General features: G+C 36.4%; 3 protein-coding genes across 6 annotated transcripts; 1 reads left to right on the top strand and 2 right to left on the bottom strand.

Moving 5' to 3' along the window:
* Positions 1-192: 192 nt before the first annotated feature.
* LOC120766662 (TRAF3-interacting protein 1) lies at positions 193-3181 on the bottom strand. The gene is made up of 5 exons (XM_040092296.1): positions 2866-3181; positions 2666-2783; positions 951-2545; positions 648-862; positions 193-550 (listed from the first exon to the last, which is right to left on the bottom strand). The coding sequence occupies exons 1-5, from the start codon at positions 2995-2997 to the stop codon at positions 403-405; spliced, it is 2208 nt and encodes a 735-aa protein (XP_039948230.1). The 5' UTR covers positions 2998-3181; the 3' UTR covers positions 193-402.
* A 1021-nt stretch (positions 3182-4202) lies between these two features.
* On the bottom strand, positions 4203-8438 carry LOC120782332 (protein suppressor of hairy wing). 4 transcript variants are annotated; one of them, XM_040114559.1, is made up of 9 exons: positions 8364-8438; positions 7015-7442; positions 6778-6936; positions 6265-6692; positions 6069-6201; positions 5820-6010; positions 5651-5757; positions 4902-5590; positions 4203-4819 (listed from the first exon to the last, which is right to left on the bottom strand). In XM_040114559.1, exons 2-9 carry the CDS (start codon positions 7435-7437, stop codon positions 4559-4561), a joined length of 2391 nt encoding a protein of 796 aa, XP_039970493.1. In that variant the 5' UTR covers positions 7438-7442; positions 8364-8438; the 3' UTR covers positions 4203-4558. The 4 variants fall into 4 exon arrangements, with proteins under 4 accessions (XP_039970493.1, XP_039970492.1, XP_039970494.1 ...); XM_040114558.1 differs by lacking the exon at positions 8364-8438 and adding an exon at positions 8076-8125; XM_040114560.1 differs by lacking the exon at positions 8364-8438 and adding an exon at positions 7629-7825.
* A 634-nt stretch (positions 8439-9072) lies between these two features.
* On the top strand, positions 9073-16336 carry LOC120782584 (palmitoyltransferase ZDHHC6). The gene is made up of 6 exons (XM_040114932.1): positions 9073-9133; positions 10101-10285; positions 14632-14713; positions 14795-15093; positions 15149-15367; positions 15442-16336. The coding sequence occupies exons 1-6, from the start codon at positions 9073-9075 to the stop codon at positions 15940-15942; spliced, it is 1347 nt and encodes a 448-aa protein (XP_039970866.1). The 3' UTR covers positions 15943-16336.
* Positions 16337-19135: the final 2799 nt, after the last annotated feature.

The raw sequence follows: 19135 nt of genomic DNA, 5'->3' as shown, positions 1-19135 counted from the left end.
AAAAAGATGCGCCCGCGTTGGCAGGATAACGCCTTACAGGATAATCTAAAGTGAAAACAAAAAAAAACGTATTTTGGTTAAGACTTAAATTAGAACTTGGACGAAATTTTTTTGTAATCGAAAAAAACCCTTCATTCAAGTCTTTAAGAATTGTATCTCAAAGACCTGTGTAAAATTTTATGAATTCTCGAGAAATCTTGACAACCGCCTATATATTTAAAAGAGTGATCGAGTATTTTTTTTAATTTCATTAATTTTGGTATTAATATTAGACAGTTTTATTGATCTACAATTTATTTCACGTCGTTATTAAAACGTGATGCTTATTTGCTTGAACTCAATTTCAACATAAAATATATTATTTAATTGTTAAACATATAGTACATATATTCTTCGGCCTTTTTATTGTTCTGCAAGCATTTTTAATATTTTCTCAGAATTTTGCAATATTTTCGTGCGACTCGCGTCGATCATTTCCATAAACTCCTTGATGTTCGCTTCGATTTGCACAAGTTGTTCTTTCATCGGCTCCGTGGCTGACTCAGTGAGGCTACAAACAGAAACACATATCAGCCGTAAAATTGTACACGTATTTCACACTATCAGTATTGCAGATATATGGTAACTAGAAGCACCCAAATTAGTACCTTTTTTCGCGCCTAAGCTCATTGGCCACGTGTGTATACGTGTCTCGCCACATGGTCAGTTCCAATTGCATGGCATCGATGTCTTCTGGTATGAAATCCATTAACTTGCCAAAGGGGTTCACTGACTTGGTCAAATTTTGTATGATGTCGCGCAGACTGTTCATTTGGCGCGCCGAGCTCTGACGTACAGCTGAATTGTTGGTTAATTCCATATCCTGTAAAAAAAAAAAAATTAGTGCTAGAACTCGTTGAGCGGTTTTACAAATTTTGGTGTATGATTTTATATGAACACTCGTGCGTTACCTTCTCATTGCGTCCGACAGAACTATTTCCATTTTGTTGCTGCATAAATTCCTTTTGCGTCTCCAGTATCTGTTGTACTAGATGCCCCTGTTGTTCCAAGTTACTTCCTAACTCGGTGTCCTCGGCACCCGGCATTTCTTTCGCGGATTCTGCTATATTGACCGTATTGGCATCCTCAATGACAACCAAATTCTCACCGTCATCATCTAAATCGCCGAAAGATTCCAATTTTACATTGATACCGGATAATTTCACCTGATCATTGGGCTGCAATACAATCTCAACATTGCGATCACGTCGGCGTGGCGCACCAGGACGTGCTGAGGCAGGTCGGGCACTCGGTGGACGCAATGAAGTCCGCGGCCGATTAGATGTATTGTTAGTACTGCTGTCGCGAGAGTTTTCACGTGTAAATGTTGACTCGCGTCGCACTTCGCCCGGCGTGGATTGAGCTGGGGTGGGCAGCGGAGTTGGCGTTTGAATGGGACTTTTCTTTTGTACCGTTTTCGGTGTTTGAGATTGCGTGACTGAACTTTGTACAGGTTGTTCTTCCTGCTTTTGTCGTGTGTTCGCTTGCAAAGTTTCATCTAATATTTTCTTTAAAATATTCGCCTCCGAATTTTCAATATCATTCTTCTTATCCTCTTTCGGTTCCTGTATTTGAGCTTCGGGCTCGTCACGTAATGCTTTCTTAGCGCTTGATCTCCGACTATTTGCAGATGCCCTTTTAGATCTTGCCGAAGATTTACGACTTCTTCCGCCATTTGAACCATTCATAGTCTCTGTATTTATATCTAGTATTAAATTATTACTTCCAACATCGATGGATGGGTCTATTATCCCTGTACTCATACTCATTGTCGAATTATTTTCCAATGAATTTTCAAATGCTTTCAATACTTCTTGTTCGACAACCTTGCTGTTACGTCGCTGATTTTCATTTGAACTAATTTGATTAAGAGATGATTCTTCTCTCTCCATTACTATCGGCCCAAATCCTATAGAATCGGTATTTTGGACGATCATAGGCTCATTGCTTGTTAAACTTTCAGTTTCCTTTCCAGCAGGTTCTTTTTCTTTTATCGGCGACGGACTTTTGGCTTTAGTGTCAGTTTTATTTTTGAGAGGCTTGGTTTGTTCAGCATTCTTTCCAGCCTTGTCTTTTGTGTCCTTAGACACTTCCTTCAACACTTTTCCGTGCTTATTTTTCTCACGAACTTCCGTAGATCTGTGTATTGGTTCTGGAGTTCGTTTAACCGGTTTTTCAGTTTTGGTCGTAGGCGTAGTGGATTTGGAAAGTTTTTTGGCATCCTTCGCTTTTGTATCCTTTGATTTGCTTTCTTTATCTTTGGACTTTTCTTGAATCTTATCTTTATTCTTTTTTTCCACAGGTTTGACATTAGGCTTTGACTTTGTCGTATTTGTTGTTTTCGTCGTTCCTTTGCTGTTTAAAACTTCTTCGACAGCATTTTTCCAGTCTAATTTCTTTTCTATTACCTCTCCCATTAGTTGGAGTAGCTCATTGGTCTTTTCCGGTTCTTGACCTGCCACTATTTTTGAAGTCCGCACAGCAATAGGTTTATTCGAGGTAATTTCTGTGGACAATAAATTGAACAAAATGAAACATTTTAATATTAAACATTCCTTCCATAATTAATTATATAACATATAAGTTATTTTCTATAATTTCCTTCTCTTCTCACATTTTTACTTACTTATAACATCGATCATCTTCTGCAAAAACTTCATCTTGTCGTCACGATCCTTGATGTTATCAGAATTTAGCTCCTCGGCTGTGTATAAACCCTCAAAACAACCTGTTTCTTTAATGACCTAGAAATATACGAAATTAGGTCAGCCATACACGTATATGTATGTATGTGCGTATGTGGTTCCAAGAACACGATAAACGTACGGCATTAAAGACATCGTGCAGAAAGCGAAATGGTGGCTTTGTTAACAACTTCTCCGTCAAAGGTGGTTTCTTCACATATTTCCCTAAGGTTTGCTGGGTCAGTTTTATCACAGATATGTCTAGATCTCCCATCTCTTCAGCTCTTAAATTTCTTATTATTAAATTACAATTTTTGCTTAAAAACACTTATCGACGTAATTTATTTAAACATTTTCCGCGAAATGGATTGCGGTTCACAGTTATGTGTGTTCTGAATTTTCATTTATTTTGATAAATTCAACACGGGAATATGAACTTCGGAGTTTCAGTTATGGCCTTTCGTTGACTTGGTAACGGGCACATGCATGCACACATACATACATACAAATGTCGTACCAAAGTTCTAGGTACACGCTTTTAACAATCCCCTACAGCGTTATTTGAAAAAAGACCAGAATATTTTATTAAAAATAATAAGAATTTCTTTAAAAGTGAGCCATACATTTTTACACACATATATGTATATGTACATAAAATTAGTATAACTTAAATAGACTTCTATAGTTATATATAGTTATAAAGTTTAAACTTTTTTTCTAAACATAGGGACTCTCCTACAAGTTTAGAGTATGTCACTGAAGTCTGAAGTGACTCTGATTTTGGTGACTCTTATCATCTAGGCAAATTTTCATAATTCAAAATTCTGACACTACAACAAAAATAATAACAGAACTCCTAGCCCGGGAGGAATTGTCCCCCCACTCTCTCCCTCTCCTCTTGACTGTCTAGGTATATTGATATTAAATCTGTTTCAATGTGTCAAGTAGCTTAAAAGTAAGAGTTAACACGTTCTCCAGAGTCACGAATTAAAGTGTAATAATTCGAAGAACCAACGCTGGCGGTTAGTAGTTCCAAAAAAACTTTATATTTGCTATGGTCGCCGTTATGAACGGATTTCGTACGAATGTTGTTGAGATTTTGATTTAGTTTTTGAGAAACGTGCTGGGGATTTATTCCAATAGTGGATGTGCAGTTTTCAATCATTTTAAAACCAAATGGGATAGTAAGCCTTTTTTTAAACACGAGTTCATGTCCAGCTTCAATTTACCTTATTGTGAATAAAATAGAATATTTCTCTGAAAAATTTTATGGTTGCTGTAAAACATATTTCGAAAGTATAAAATAGGGGTTTTATCAAACAATTTATAAAAAATTAAATATTAAAGAATACTGTATAGATTAATATTTGTATATACGAATTATTAGAATATACATATGTATATAGAGCAATAGGCAGCTTTTTTCCCTTGTTTTACATATAACAACAATAAGATAATAAAACATTAAAACTTCATATGTTAAGTTTTGTTATTTCATAACTTCAATTCAATTGTTATTTATTGCTTGGAAAAATATTTTACAAAATTTAAATGTAATTCATTTCGGCGAAACCGAGTGTCCACAACTAACCAAACTTCATTTCAGCGATAAAAATTCATTCATAGTACACACTATATGATGCTGGTATAAATCTATTCATAGAGTAAAGAAGTTTGTATACGTGTACGAAAATTTGTACATAACATTATATAGTATATATGTATATTAAAAATGTTAGACGTCAGAAGGCAACTTCACTACCATAAGTTTTGTTTATGTTATTCTATATTCAATATAAACAAAGGCAACGATCTCGGTGCCTATTAATTTTCTGCTAATTTTTCATATTGCTATTGTCATCATCTTTATCGTTATCACCATCATCGTCCTCGTCGTCATCGTTACCCAGCACGTACTCAACTACTTCATCGATGGGATAATTATTTAATAACTCCTTTATGGAGTTATTATGAATCACTACGGTAAATAAAAGTTTCACGTATTCACGCATTCTCGTCGCGTAATCACAATCTCGATATGTTTCTGCATCTTTTGTTAAGTTATAACCGCAATTTTCAATGACACGGCATAAAACCTAGAAAGTTGTAAAATATTATGTTATGTAATATTCATAGTTACATATATGTATATAAACATAAGGTTATGGTGAATCTTACATTTTCTTCGCTATTGGTTGGCCAACCAAATTTCTTCAAAGTTTTACTATCGACCAACATATCTAGTAATTTTCCGACATTCTCCTTCAATTTCATATCCTCTTCATTCAGTTGTATTGGCTCTTTCAATATGACATTGTCTGTACCAATTGCCACAGCCAGTGATTCAGCTAATGATTTGCGTCGTTCCTTTTTAACTTCTGCCGATATGTTAATAGGGCTCATAGTGACAGCAGTCACTGTTTCTATGGGACCATCTCCGTCTAGTGGTATAACTGTAAAAGCTTCGTCGTGGAGGACCATTGCTGTTTCTTCAGCGGCAGGTACATCATTGACGATGAACTCTTTCACCACCAAACCACCTTTACTGCCTTTATTGTTGTTGTAAATCTCCTTGCTGTTCATACTGCCAGCGGCCATAATGGCGGCGTTACCCTCTGTTTCGCTAAGGATCTGTATTTCATTTGATGCTGCTCCTTCGATTTTGTAAACATTTTCACTAGTTTTAATTGCTTCGTTTTCTTTGGGTTTTTCATTAACGAAATCTTCGGGATCCATTTCATGCACTTTGAGGATGTGAAATTGCAAATTTTTCACGGTACTGAAGTCTTGATCGCAGACATTGCAATAAGTACGCGTGCGTCTCGTAGATTTACGTGTAACTGCTTTCTTAGCTGTTTTTGTTGATTCTAATGAAGAAATAGCATATAGAGTTTCAACTGAGACAAAGAAGTTTAAAAAGAACTCACTTTTATGCACGAAGTTTGCCATATGATCCTCCAGTTGAGACTGATCGGCAAAAGTACTATTGCACTCATAGCATTTCTTGATGTGAGTCTTTTTGTGCTTGTCGAGGCTGTTGAGATTTTTTATATTAAGCATTGTTTTTGTGTGAATATTAAAAAAAATCGAACTTACTGTTTTTGTGTCTTGAATTTCTGATCGCACTCTGCGCATTCGAACGGTAAAATATGGGTTCGTGCATGACTTCGCAATTGTGATGCCTGGATAAAGCTTTTATTACAATCCGGGCAGGTATGTGGTCTTTCACCAGTGTGCCGCTTCATGTGGCGATTTAACACCTCCTTAACGGCAAACGATTGATTACACTGCAAGAAACGGACTTTTGACTCTAACTTCTATTAAAGTTTTAGATATTCTGCTTACCACAGAACATGTGTAAGGTTTTTCACCAGTATGGTAACGGCGATGTTTTTTCAGAGCAATTAAAGTGGGGAATTTCTTCTCACATAAATCGCAATCGAAAGGCCGCTCTCCGGTATGCGTACGTGTGTGAATGCTGCAAATTAAATACTAATTGGTAATATTTGAATTGAGAATATATTTAAAGAATTGCACTTACTTTAAAGTAGATAAACTGTAAAAACAATTTTTACATTGCGGGCATCTATATTCAGGCTTTTTGGTAACGTGTGTACCCAAATGTTGCCTTAGGTGAGCACGAAGATTGTCCAACCGAAAGAAAGCCTTGTCGCAGACTTTACACTTCATGGAGTCATTTCCTGAGGCTGAACAAGATGAATACTTCTGATGGCGTTTAAGATGGTACGCACGAGTAAAGTCTTTTCCACATATTTTACATGCAAACGGTTTTCCTCGATTTTTATGCTGCTCTTCATGGAGTTTTAATAAATTATCGCTGCGCAGTTTTGCATTACAAATTGAACATGGGTAGGTGTCGAATTCGGAGTGTGTAATGAATATGTGGCGTTCATAGCTCATTTGCGATTTGAAAGACTTTGGGCAATCAGGGCAATTAATGTGTCCCAACTAATGACATACAAAGTAAAAATTAATATAAAAAATATAAATGCATATATCAAATATTATATTAGAACACATAAATAAATCATACATGGAATGTGTCATAGCTTTCGCCACAACAAAAGCACACATCTTTCTTCTCCATAGTAACAGCATCTTTCTCGATTTTATCGAGATTTTTTAGCATTTCATTTTTGCGCAAATGATAACCACTGTCGTAACGGCAAAATTCCATATGATTTTTGAGACCCTAATTTAAAAGAAAAGTCAATAAATTAGATTGTTTAATTTCATCACAATAAACATTAGTGTAATCTTATCTACTTACACTAAATCGTCTAAAAGTTTTGTAGCACTTGCCGCAAACATGTTCCATCACATCATTTTTCCCATCAGTGTCATCGGCTTCCTCTTCGCTAATTTGGAGTTCCTCAGCTACTTCTCCAGCAGCGCTCGTAACACCTTTTGGCTCCTCATTCAATACAATAGCTATTGTTTCTCCACCCTCCAAACTGGCCTCGTCTTTTATGGTTTTCAATACATAGTGGTCCATGTCATCATTATTTTCAACAGTAGTTTTGCTTTTTCCAATAGAAAGCTTCACATGCTTTAACGGTGGACTAGAGTCCGGATTGGCTGGTTTCGAACGTTTTGAGGCGCGCTCATTCAAGATTTTTACAGTGTTGTTTGGACTTGTTTGGTTCACAGGTTCTTTGACCTTAGGGCTTGACTTTTTGTTGGAATCCCCCATATTTACTGAAATTAAAATGCATAAAAATATTCATAAGAACATAAGTGATAAGTAAATGCTTAAAATTAGTATTTTGAGTAGAAATACAACTATAAATTAAATACTGTACTTCATATACATATATTAAATTTTTGTAAGCGGTGCATTAATATAGACATTATATGTACGTACAAATTTGTAACAATACATACATACTTTGATGATTTTCCTGAAGGCACTGGTTTATTAAAACATTGGAATAAGTCTTTCGTAATCTAAAATAAGTGTTCTATTTCTTAATCAATTTCTAGGCACTGTGTACATTAAAAATTGGGCTAACTACGAAAAATGAATACGTCAGCAACGCCTAGAAGCAGTAAACTACATACGATACACATGCTGAAAATTTATACTAGAAGCAAACCGATCTTGAGGCGCATAAGCATACATAACTGAACTTCGCGTATTCAGTGAACCGAACACACACATTTATTCAACATCGGCGACAGAACGAATGCAACAAGTCTCTACGCTATCACATGCACACACACATAAACTCTCTCTCATAGGGTGCGAGAAAGTGAACACCATTGTAGCAACTTTCGAGCAAAATCACAAATTAAATTTACTTCTAATTCTTGTTCATTTTAATAGCATACTTTTCATGAGCGATGGTACTTCAAGGACTTTTTTGTTTTTTCTTAGTTACAATTTAATTTCAGAAAGAAAATTGGTTTAAGAAATTATATATTGATAAGAACACAAATTCAATCACACACATATGTACGTCCATCAGTGCGTTGTTTTGGTATTTTGTTATTCACTATTGTTTGTACACCTTTCATATTATTCTTTATTTTTACACCTTAAATTATGTTCAGTATATATTATATTAACATACAGTATTTAATTAATTTGGTATTTTTTAGTTTTAATACGAAATTTACCTAATTTTATGCTTTGAAAACGAATTCCACAACTTCACATTTAATGCAATGGACCAATGGCGTGGCCATATTTTCAATGCGGCTAAACTTCTTTACTAATGATAATCTATTACATTTTTTGATTTTAGAATTTGCAACCAAATTATGTTATGTAACTTTAATCGCAGATGATATGAAAATCTTAAATATTCGATTTGAGACATATTTCACTTTAATATTAAACTGATTGGACGTCAATAAAATAAAGTAAAAATAAACACTCAATAATCGATATATATATATAAGCGATGTGTAAAATTCACTGAGTTGATGCCTAATAGTATGCAATAGTTTTTGATTGTAAGTTTAGCAAAAAATTTAAAAACATGCCGATAGAAAATATTGACCCAACACAAGTTTTAAGTGAATTGTTAGAAACTTTAAAATATTTTGTTTGTGATAAACTAGACTCATATCTATTTCCTTGTTACACATGTCATGTAGTAGAATACTGGTTACCCTGTTTCATGACGAAACAGATGTTTTCGTATGTGCTATTTTTGACATTCTATGATTTACTTATTGCGGCTTCGATACATCAGTAGCGCTTTTGCTTTTCTGTGAATTGGTTTTAATCAAATATTACATATAATATTATTTGGACGCCTAACTTAAATTGGCGAAAAAATAAACAATAAATTGTTAAAAAATATTTCCAATAGTGTACAAAATGAGTACTATTTTTTCAGGGATGTGGAGATTTTTACATTGGGGTCCGATAACGGCATTGAGTAAGTGTCTAGTTTACATACTCCCATAAAGGGATATAAAGAAGTAAAGGAAATGACCTATGGTCAATGAATGTGGCTAGAGAGATGGCATAAAATTTTGGCATTAGAGTCTTTGTCTGCATACAAATTTGCAAAGTATGCAGTCGACCAAATCTTATTCATTTACGTCTGGTTTTGTTTATATGTGTAGATATCAAAAAAATTTATATTATATTAATATCGTAGAAAATCACGATGATATTAATTAATTATACGTTAATTAGCAGTTAAGATGACAAATAACTAAGTAAGGACCACCATGGTGTAAACTGTAAACAACTTCCGTGTCTGTCGATGTTTGCGGAAATTATTCATTTCAAGTCACTAATTTCTTTCACGGTGATGAATGTGTACATATTTATATTTACACATTTGTTTTTGTGCTTTCTTTCTTACAATAAGTTCATTTCCATTAACTTGCAAATTATCCTCTTAATTAGTTCCTAAGATTAAGTTGCCCAAAACAAAATCTCCTCCTCCGAGTCTATAGTATTGCTTAAATACCGACATTTGTTGCGCTTTAGTTATGCTCAAAGTGTAACCAACTTTACAGAGAGAGTAAAGGTGGCTTATTTAATGAATGAACGCACTGTTATATATAATAAAAAAACACTTGGTTTTTGCGTATTTGCCATATAATTTCCTTGCGCCGTGAATTGCTGTCACGTGAAAGTGTGCCCGCTAATTGTTTTGTCCTACTTCCTTATTTCTAATCATATATTACTAAAGGACTTTACTGAATGCACATACATACATATGCGTTTTGTATCGCGTAAATTCTCCATGCGTGCTGTTAGTCTCATACAATGTATACATACATACGTATGTATACGCATCTAAGTATGTACTATATCTGCGTATATTAAAAACTGTTTATTACCGTTGAAATAATTAACTAATTTATTTTTAATATTTCTACAAATTTCAGGCATTATAAAAGTAATAACTTTAACCGCTCTCTATATGAACTCAATGTGGTGGCCGCCGAATGCCAGTTTGGGTGGCTTCATTAACCAGGGACTCTTTCTGATGCTGTCGTCATTAGCTACGTTTAACTATGTTATGGCGACTTTAACAGGACCTGGTCTACTGCCTAAAAAATGGAAACCAAAAGTAAGTGCAGCTATAAAATTCACATATAAATATGCAAATGTATTCATATCCATGAGGACAATTCAGCTAATTGTAGGCAACAATTTTTGTAGACGCCAACTCCTATCATTACCTTACTTATTCCTTTGAATGGTCTACAATTTTAGTGTTTTTGAGGTGAGAAATAGTGCTATCGTAGCGATAAACCAAATTCTGTGGTTAGAGTGTCTAGATTGGTTCATTTTTTTGGGTTATTCAAATCGCCGCTTACTCCTGTTGTTGTGGTGGTGCTTATCTAGACTCTCTTCTGGTTGGAAAGGCGCAGGTTAGTTGGCATCGAAATAATCTAACTGACCAGTTATTAAATTTTGCAGATATAAATTTCGCTTTCATTAGGTTATTCAGGTTCGTTTAAGTTACCCTCAACGGCTGGTCATTAGTTAAATATGTCATATTGGAGAATACTGTTTATAAGCGTGCCGGCTTATAATGACTAAAACAATTACCATAGCAAATTAATTTCTATGAGCATAAAATTTAAATTGAAAAATTTAGGCCAAATGTACATATGTGTGCATATAATAAAAATTTGCACGTTTTAAGCCAATTTTTCAAACAGCGCATTTACAAGTTTTGTAGATACATACACAGTTTTCGTACATTTGTACGTTCGCGTGTATAATCCTTCATGTTGGCACTTTTGATCCTATACTTAATAAACGTTGCAGTTTAGCGTAAACAAAGCACACCACCGCACGATTACTGTTGTAGCGCCGGAACACCCCATCCAAAAGTGACATTCGATAAACATCTAGAAGCGAGCCCAAGCAAAGCGGAGCGGAGCAGTTTCGTACCGGCTGCACGAAATGGTGCGCATTTCAAGTTCCGTCTCAATTTGGTGGCAATTATTTGTTTCTTACACGCGACCGCGAATGTTTTTAACACTTCCTATTTTCTAACAAATGACTGCATTTATTGTTACGAGACTACTACTAAGGTCGCATATATTTACATAACACATATGTATGCATGTATATGTGTTAAGAGAAAGTATGCAATGAATTTTTTACTACCAATTTATTACCTTTAATATCCCTGTAGCATTATAATTATTAAAAGGAATAAGAACCAAGTTGTTTAAGCTAACCTAACAGTAATGACGGGCAGTTGAACCTCTTAAAACGCGACTTTGTTGCATTTACAAACAATTCCACTTGCACTTTAGTCCACACCTGTCACGCAATGGCCAATTAAGCAATTCGGACTACGACATAGAGGCGTTTTTGGCGCACTTGCTAATAAAGGGAAAGTCCACCCATTGCGGTAAATCAAGCATCAAGAGGTATATGCATAAGGACGTTGAAATATTACATACATTTTCTTTGTCGCACGTTGTGAAATAATGTATTCGTCGGCACGATTTCATCGAATTTTGGAGCCACTCCTCTTTATGTAAATGATTTTCAAAGAATATTAAGGCCATGTGATGACTTTCTCATATGCGCCATACTAAATGAAGGCGACCGATGTTTCGTAAATATTGTTCGACCGATTGTGTCATAGTTGTCAAATTGAAGCTTCAATAAGATAAAAAATATCTAAAACTCTAACTTCCCCTGCACTAACAGTATATTACCCTTCACAGGTGCGTTTTTTATAGCAGGAAAATTTTGAATAGTGGGTGTGACCTCGCCCCCTAATAGGTACATACATATCTCTTAAAACATTTAAGTGAGAGCAATTCATAGCTCAGTACAAATCTTATATGAATCTCTACGGACAGTGTGAAAATGAATGAAATCGGATCATAACCCCGCTTCCTCCCGATATAACGGTACCGTTAAAAATTACCTAAAGCGCGATAAATCAATAATTAAATACGCCATAGACATTAAATTTTACCCCCCCCCCAGTTTGTATGTGGGCGCTTTGTAGGATCCGGAATCAAAATTGGACAATGTGCGTGGCACCGCTCTTCTTACTCTTTTTCAGGTGAAATCTCATATGTATCTCGGGACATGACTGATTTGAACCAAAGTATGTGATCTCTTTTTACATTTACATATGTATATAACACAGAGCGAAAATGGACGAAATCGAACTACAACCACGCCTACTTCGCTTGTAACACAATTTTAAATTCTATATGATCCTTTTATTTTCCAGTATAAAAATCAAGAAGCAATTAATAAAACGAGGTAAAACTTAGCCTTTGAAGTATACCACCTTATGACCAAAAACTGTTCAAATCGGACCAAAACTGTTGAAGCCCCTAAGTATCGAATATGTAGACCTCAGTACTTGTAGTCGACATTTTAAGAATGAATGAAATATGTCTATAATTGAAATTCAGTGGGAATCCTTTCCTGATAATAGTATGTTTATGTACTTTCCTTAGCCCCCATATACCTAATACAAAAATTTTCAAACTTCCGGGTGACTTTATACGGCATATATCGACCAATATGTGAGCTATCTCTATGAAAGTGAGAGAGCGTGTTTTAATAATAACAATATATTTCTGTGCTTAAAATGGACAAAATTGGGCGAAAACTTGTCTTAGCCCCGATATACTAATTTCAGAATTTTCGAACATCCAGTTGACATCACTCCATATGATTGGTGATTGTATATTAATTGAATATATGTACAATTAATGGAAAAAATAGATAAAGGTGATCAACTCCCATATACAACCTGTGATTATTTTTGTTAATCTAATACGTTTTGTGCCGAATATGTCGGTCAGCGTGTATTATTTATATACTAGTTCATAATTTTAAAATTCTTAACAAATTCTTCAAAATCTGTATAGTCCCCCTCAAAGAAATACCTCTTACCTCAGTACGTTAGTGCAACGTTTTTTCCAATCCCTGAAACAATTGTTAAAGTCAATTTCCTGAATAGCCTTCAGTACGCGTAGTGATTCACATTTAATGTCTTCAATTGACTCAAAACAACGGTTTCCACGGAGTTTGAGTTTGCTGAATAACCAGAAATCACACGGAGCTAAATCGGGCGATTAAGGTAGTTGCGGTGCGATATTGGTTGAAAATTTGGCGAAAAACTGACGAAGAATCATTGCAGTATGTGACGGTGCATTATCGTGGTGCAAAAACCAAAACTTTTCGGACCATAATTTCGACCTCTTTTTACGAATAGTTACGTGCAAACGACGCATAACATTCACATAGAATTACTTGTTCACAGTTTGGCCGGACGGAGGGAATTCGGAGGGCACCACACTTTTGACGTGTTTTTTTTCGGCTTCGGCTCACCTTTGTCACGATATTTGGCCTATTAATCGGGGCTGAAAGCATAGATCGAAGACTCGTCACCAGTAATAATACGTTTCATGACATCCTGGTAGTTGGAAAGCACTGTTTCACATTCGTTAATGCGACGCTGTTATTCGAGAAATTTTAGTGATTTTGGAACCAATCGCGCTTTTACTTTCCTTAGGCCCAAATGATCTTTCAAAATGGTTTTCACTGATCCTTCCGATATGCCAACGAGCGATATACGCTTCTTAAGCATCAATTCCTTTATTTCATTGACGTGTTGATCGAGCCTTTCCAACATTCTGAACATTTCGACACCAGAAATTTGATTCCGCACACAAAATCGATTGAAACGTATAAATTCCGTCTTTTCACCTGCATCTAAACCGTTCACGGCAATGGACAAGTTTTCTTAAAAAATTATGTGATTTAGGGCTGAATTAGAATGGAATTGGTCCATACCTTAGTCTGAACCTCATATCCCTAATATAAGAAATTCCCATTCTCTGGTCTAAATTTATCTACCTAGGTTGAGTTTATCTCACATACATACATATATCTCATAGGAGGATGTTGTTAATATAATTTTAGCTGTCGCGTACTAAAATATAGCTGTAAAACTGAATCTAAGTTTATGGCCTTCAATATAAGTCAAGAAGATGCCGAATTTGATTGCAATTTATTTACGATTTCATCGAATGATGGTTGTTTGATACCACCTGAAGGAATTTCGACGGCTTTGATTCATTTTGCAAGAGTATAATATGTTCGGTTACACTCGAACTTAGCCTTTCCTTACTTGTTTTTCTAAAAATGCCATTTTCAGTGAAAAATTTTATGGAAAATATATTTTGAAACACGCAAAATAAATAAAATTTACTAATTATAAGCATATGCTCATCAGCATTATATAATTATAACTGTTATGGTCTATGATTTTGTCCTATATCTGCTCCGGTGTGAACATAACTATTTAAAGCAACACATTTTCACTCAAAAAATATAGTTATACATATGTATGTATATGATCACGAAGCTATTTGTATATACATATGTCTTACTGTTATTTCCGTCATACTTCTTTAGAATCCGAGTGATGTCGCTCAATTACAATTCTGTAAGATTTGCCAAGGCTACAAAGCGCCCCGTTCACATCACTGTCGCAAATGTAAGTCAGTGTTTTATGAATTCCTTTGCTGAATCTAATCGATTTTATTGGAACTTTTCAATTTAACGGTTGTTTGTTTAGGTAATCGCTGCGTTAAGAAAATGGATCATCATTGCCCGTGGATAAATCACTGTGTGGGCTGGGCAAATCACGCATATTTCACATACTTTCTTACCTTCGCCATTTTGGGCAGTTTTCAAGCATCCATAATACTGGGTTTTTCCTTCTATCGCGGTGTACATCGCTATTGGTATCTGACGCACGGTTATACGCACATGGCCACAGTGCAGTTCACAATGGCCAGCATAATAATGAACATTATAGCCACAGGATTGGCAATCGGTGTTGTCATCGCCTTGGGTATGTTGCTCTACATACAGGTAAAAATAAACATATTTTCGCTTTGGCTCAATTACTAAAATTGATAATTTGTAGCTTAAATCGATTCTAAAAAATCAGACGAGCATCGAGATGTGGATTGTGGAGAAGGCAGTTTATAGGCATTACTGCAATCCAGACGATGATGATTTTGTGTATCCGTACGATTTGGGCTGGCGCGAGAATTTACGACAGGTGTTCTGCAAACGACTTGTAGCAGCTGGTCAAGGCATTGTGTGGCCTGTGCTAGATGGTTGTGACCAATACACCTTAACGGTATGTTATCGATTAAATTGTCTTCTTTAAATACGTGCGTATATGTGTGTATTAAATGCGTAAATAATTTATAGCGCGAGCAAATCGCACAAAAAGCAGAGAAACGCGCACGCACCAAAACCTATCGGTGCATACGTCCAGCAACAGGTCGCTTCCTGCCGCTCTTCTCACAAGGTTTGCGTGTCTGCCTGTCGCCACCGTGTACTGATGAATCACGTATTCGACTCGAGCCTGGTGACGTAATCAAAGTAACACGTTTCCGCCAGCATTGGCTGTTCGGCGAACGAGTAGTGTGTGATGCAGAATTGAACATGCCGGATTTACAGCGCAAGGGACCAATACGTGGGTGGTTCCCACGTCGTTGTGCTATTGAGCTAATACAACCTGAGGATTACTTTGACCAATCGGACGATGAAGCAGATAGTGGGGGCTACCCTCAGTCAGAGTTGGTAACTAAAATCACTGCAGAACTGAATAGTATCCCAAATGGCGTGCCAAATATGTGTAATAAATCGCTTGTCAATGGCGGAAGCAAGTCACAAAATCAGAATGGTCAACGAAAGAAGAACAAATGATGACGTAGCATGGATAGCTAGATTCGAAAGGAGAATATGGGAAAGTACACAAGTGCAATTTTCAGTCGTTATGTGGACCGTATTTTTACATTGTCAGGGGTTTTTAAATTGACGCGGGAGGTTAGCGTGTTGTATCAGTCAACTACTTCCAAGACTTCTTAGTGCTTAAATATAATTTATCTGCATAAGCCATATACTTACATACATACATATTTATAGTATATAGACAGATGAACTAATGCGTAGTATACTGCATAACTGAAACTATTTATAACTATTTTTAATGCTGTTTACATATACACATATACAAACAAACACATTTATGATATATATATATATACATATATGGTCTCATCTTGTAGTGTAATAAAGGCAATTGCTGCAACTAATGACATTCGCAGTGTATTTTTTTTTATTTGATTATTTGTTCCCCAGACCATATTCTACACCTCAAGGTTCCAATTCAAAGTTCGAAAAACAAAAATATGTAAGTATTATTTGAGGGGCACACTTAGTGTGATCACCTAAAACAATGTGATCTTTAGGAGATTTTCTTAAGAAAACTTAAGCAAAGAAATAAGAAACGTAAACGTTCGGTGGAAAATAATTCGTGCCAAATTTCGGGAAGATATCTCGTCAGATAAGAAAGTTTTCCTTACAAGAATTGAATTTTGATCGATCAGTTTTTACCACAGCTACTTTTAATTACTAATTTTCTACAAATGATGTTCGCAGGCCATGTTTGACTGAGAGAGTTGGAACTAATAAGAGCGCTGCAAAAGTTTTTTTTTAATAAAACAAAAACGGTTTGGAATATCAATGAAATTCTTTATTCCTGCGAAAGTACATTCGATGTCATTATGTATGAAACTCGATTTTTTTTGGCCACCACGGTCACGCTTGCAGAAGACCAGACGCTTAACCCAATTTTCAACGGTTTTCAAGTATAAATCGACTGTTACTGCTGCAATTCAATATTCGTACGATGTTCATCAATCATCGCTGTTTTGTTGGCATAGACCATAGACTTGACGTAGCTCTACAGGAAATAGTCTAACGGCGTCACATCGCACGAAGCTTTTCAATAAATCGATTGTAACATTCGCTGTGTGGCTTGTGTCGCCGTCTTGTTGGAACCACATATTGTCCCAGTCCATATCATCCAATTCGGATCAAAAATATTCGGTTATCATTGAGCGGTAACGATTCCCATTCACAGTAACTTGCCGGTTTTGATCATCCCGGAAGAAGTACGGCCCAATGACGCCCCCGGCTCGAAAACCGCACCAATGAGGCGGGATGCAATGGTGACTCGTGGATTGCTGCCGACCAATAACGCATAATTTACCTATTGACGAAGCCATTCAGTCAGAAATGAGCCTCATCGCTGAAGATAATTGTTCCTCAGCCCAATTCACGAACATATGACGATTCTAGTGGTTAAGCGGCTTCAGTTCTTGAGTCAACTTGATATTGTAAGGATGTAGGCTGAGATCTTTTCGCAAAATTCGCCACAACGATGTCACAGAGAAGCCCAACGCTTTAGAAGGACGGGTGAGAGACTGATTTGGGTCTTCCTTAATTGATGCGCTAGCGGCAACAATATTCTGACCTGAATTTATTTGCCTTTATTCGTAAATACTATTTTCTCTGTATTAAATAGTGTAATGGGGTTTCGTCCATAGCTGAAGTATGCTCAGCCGCTCCAGGGTCAGCCTTGGGACCCACGAACCCTTGGCAAAGAAAAGTGTTTACTCTCGTAAAGATGTATCCACACCCCCTTATGTGGACAGACAGACCAGCGTGTATTTATATGGCAAGTCAGATGGAAGCGAGCGAAATTGGCGCGCCAGGCGTTGGCGCTTGTTGAAGTTGGCACGGTGATGGTCCTTTGGCTTCTGGTGAGGAGTAGTTACTCCCAGACGGTGGTGATGGTCCTTTGGCTTCTGGTGAGGAGTAGTTACTCCCAGACGGCGGTTGACTGTAGAATACCGGGCAGAATTTTCCCGGCTCCTCTGCGAAGGAGAAATATAATTAAATATCGACTGAACTCCGGCTAGCAACTCACTCAGCACTATCCCTTTTCTCTAGCCTGTACTTACGTGCGAGTCGCTTGTTAATCGCGCTAGTTTGGTAGCGGTGCACTACGGTGTACAAGCAGCGGTACTGACGCTATTCGAGGCAGCGCAACGGTGCACTAGTGTGCAGGCAGCGGTAGTGACGCTGCTTGAGGCCGCGCAGCTGTGAGGTCCCATCAAAATACCCAATTCTACTGTATATAAGGCAGAGCCATTGCGAGCACTGGTATCACACCGAGGTGTGATGCCTTTTCAACGCAATGCCTGCGAATCCCATCAAAATACCCAATTCTACTGTATATAAGGCAGAGCCATTGCGAGCACTGGTATCACATCGAGGTGTAATACCTTTTCAACGCAATGCCTGCGAAAACTGACTACTTCGATTGTTATTTTAGTATGTTGTTTTGAAAAATATATTCTATAGAAATGTGCAAAACCAAAAAAAAACGTTAACTTCGGTTGTACCGAAGCTAATATGCCCTTCACAGGTGCATTTCTTTTAGTAACTATGTGTTCAGTTAGTATGTAAGCAGTAATTCATGTCAAATTTCGTGAAGATATGTCGTCAAATGAGGAAGTTTCACATGCAAGCATTTGATTCCGATCATTCAGTTTGTATGGTAGCTATAGTTAATCGCTGAACAATTTCTTCGGAGATTACATTGTTGCCTTAGAATATAATCTGTACCAAATTTCGTGAATATATCTTGTCAAATGCAAAAGTTTTCCATACCAGCACTAGATTCTGATCGTTCAGTTTGTATAGTAGCTATATGCTATAGTAAGCCGATCTGAACAATTTCTTCGTATACTACATTATTATCTTAGAAAATAACCTGTGCCAACTTTTGTGAAGATACATTGTCAAATGTGAAAGTTTTCCTTACAAGAACTTGATTCCGATCGTTCAGTTTGTATGTGGCAGGTTCCGACAAATGAGTAACTTCTTGAAGATAAAATAACGTTTGCAAAATTTCAAAACGATATCTTAAAAACTGAGGGACTAGTTCGTATATATACAGACGGATAGACAACATACTGATCATTTCTATATAAGTATGTATATTCTATAGGGACGCTTCTTTCTGGGTGTTACAAACTTCGTGGCAATT

This window comes from Bactrocera tryoni, chromosome 1 (genome assembly GCF_016617805.1).
Source record: "Bactrocera tryoni isolate S06 chromosome 1, CSIRO_BtryS06_freeze2, whole genome shotgun sequence".
Classification (NCBI taxonomy): domain Eukaryota; kingdom Metazoa; phylum Arthropoda; class Insecta; order Diptera; family Tephritidae; genus Bactrocera; species Bactrocera tryoni.
This window is presented reverse-complemented; position numbering and strand designations above follow the sequence as displayed.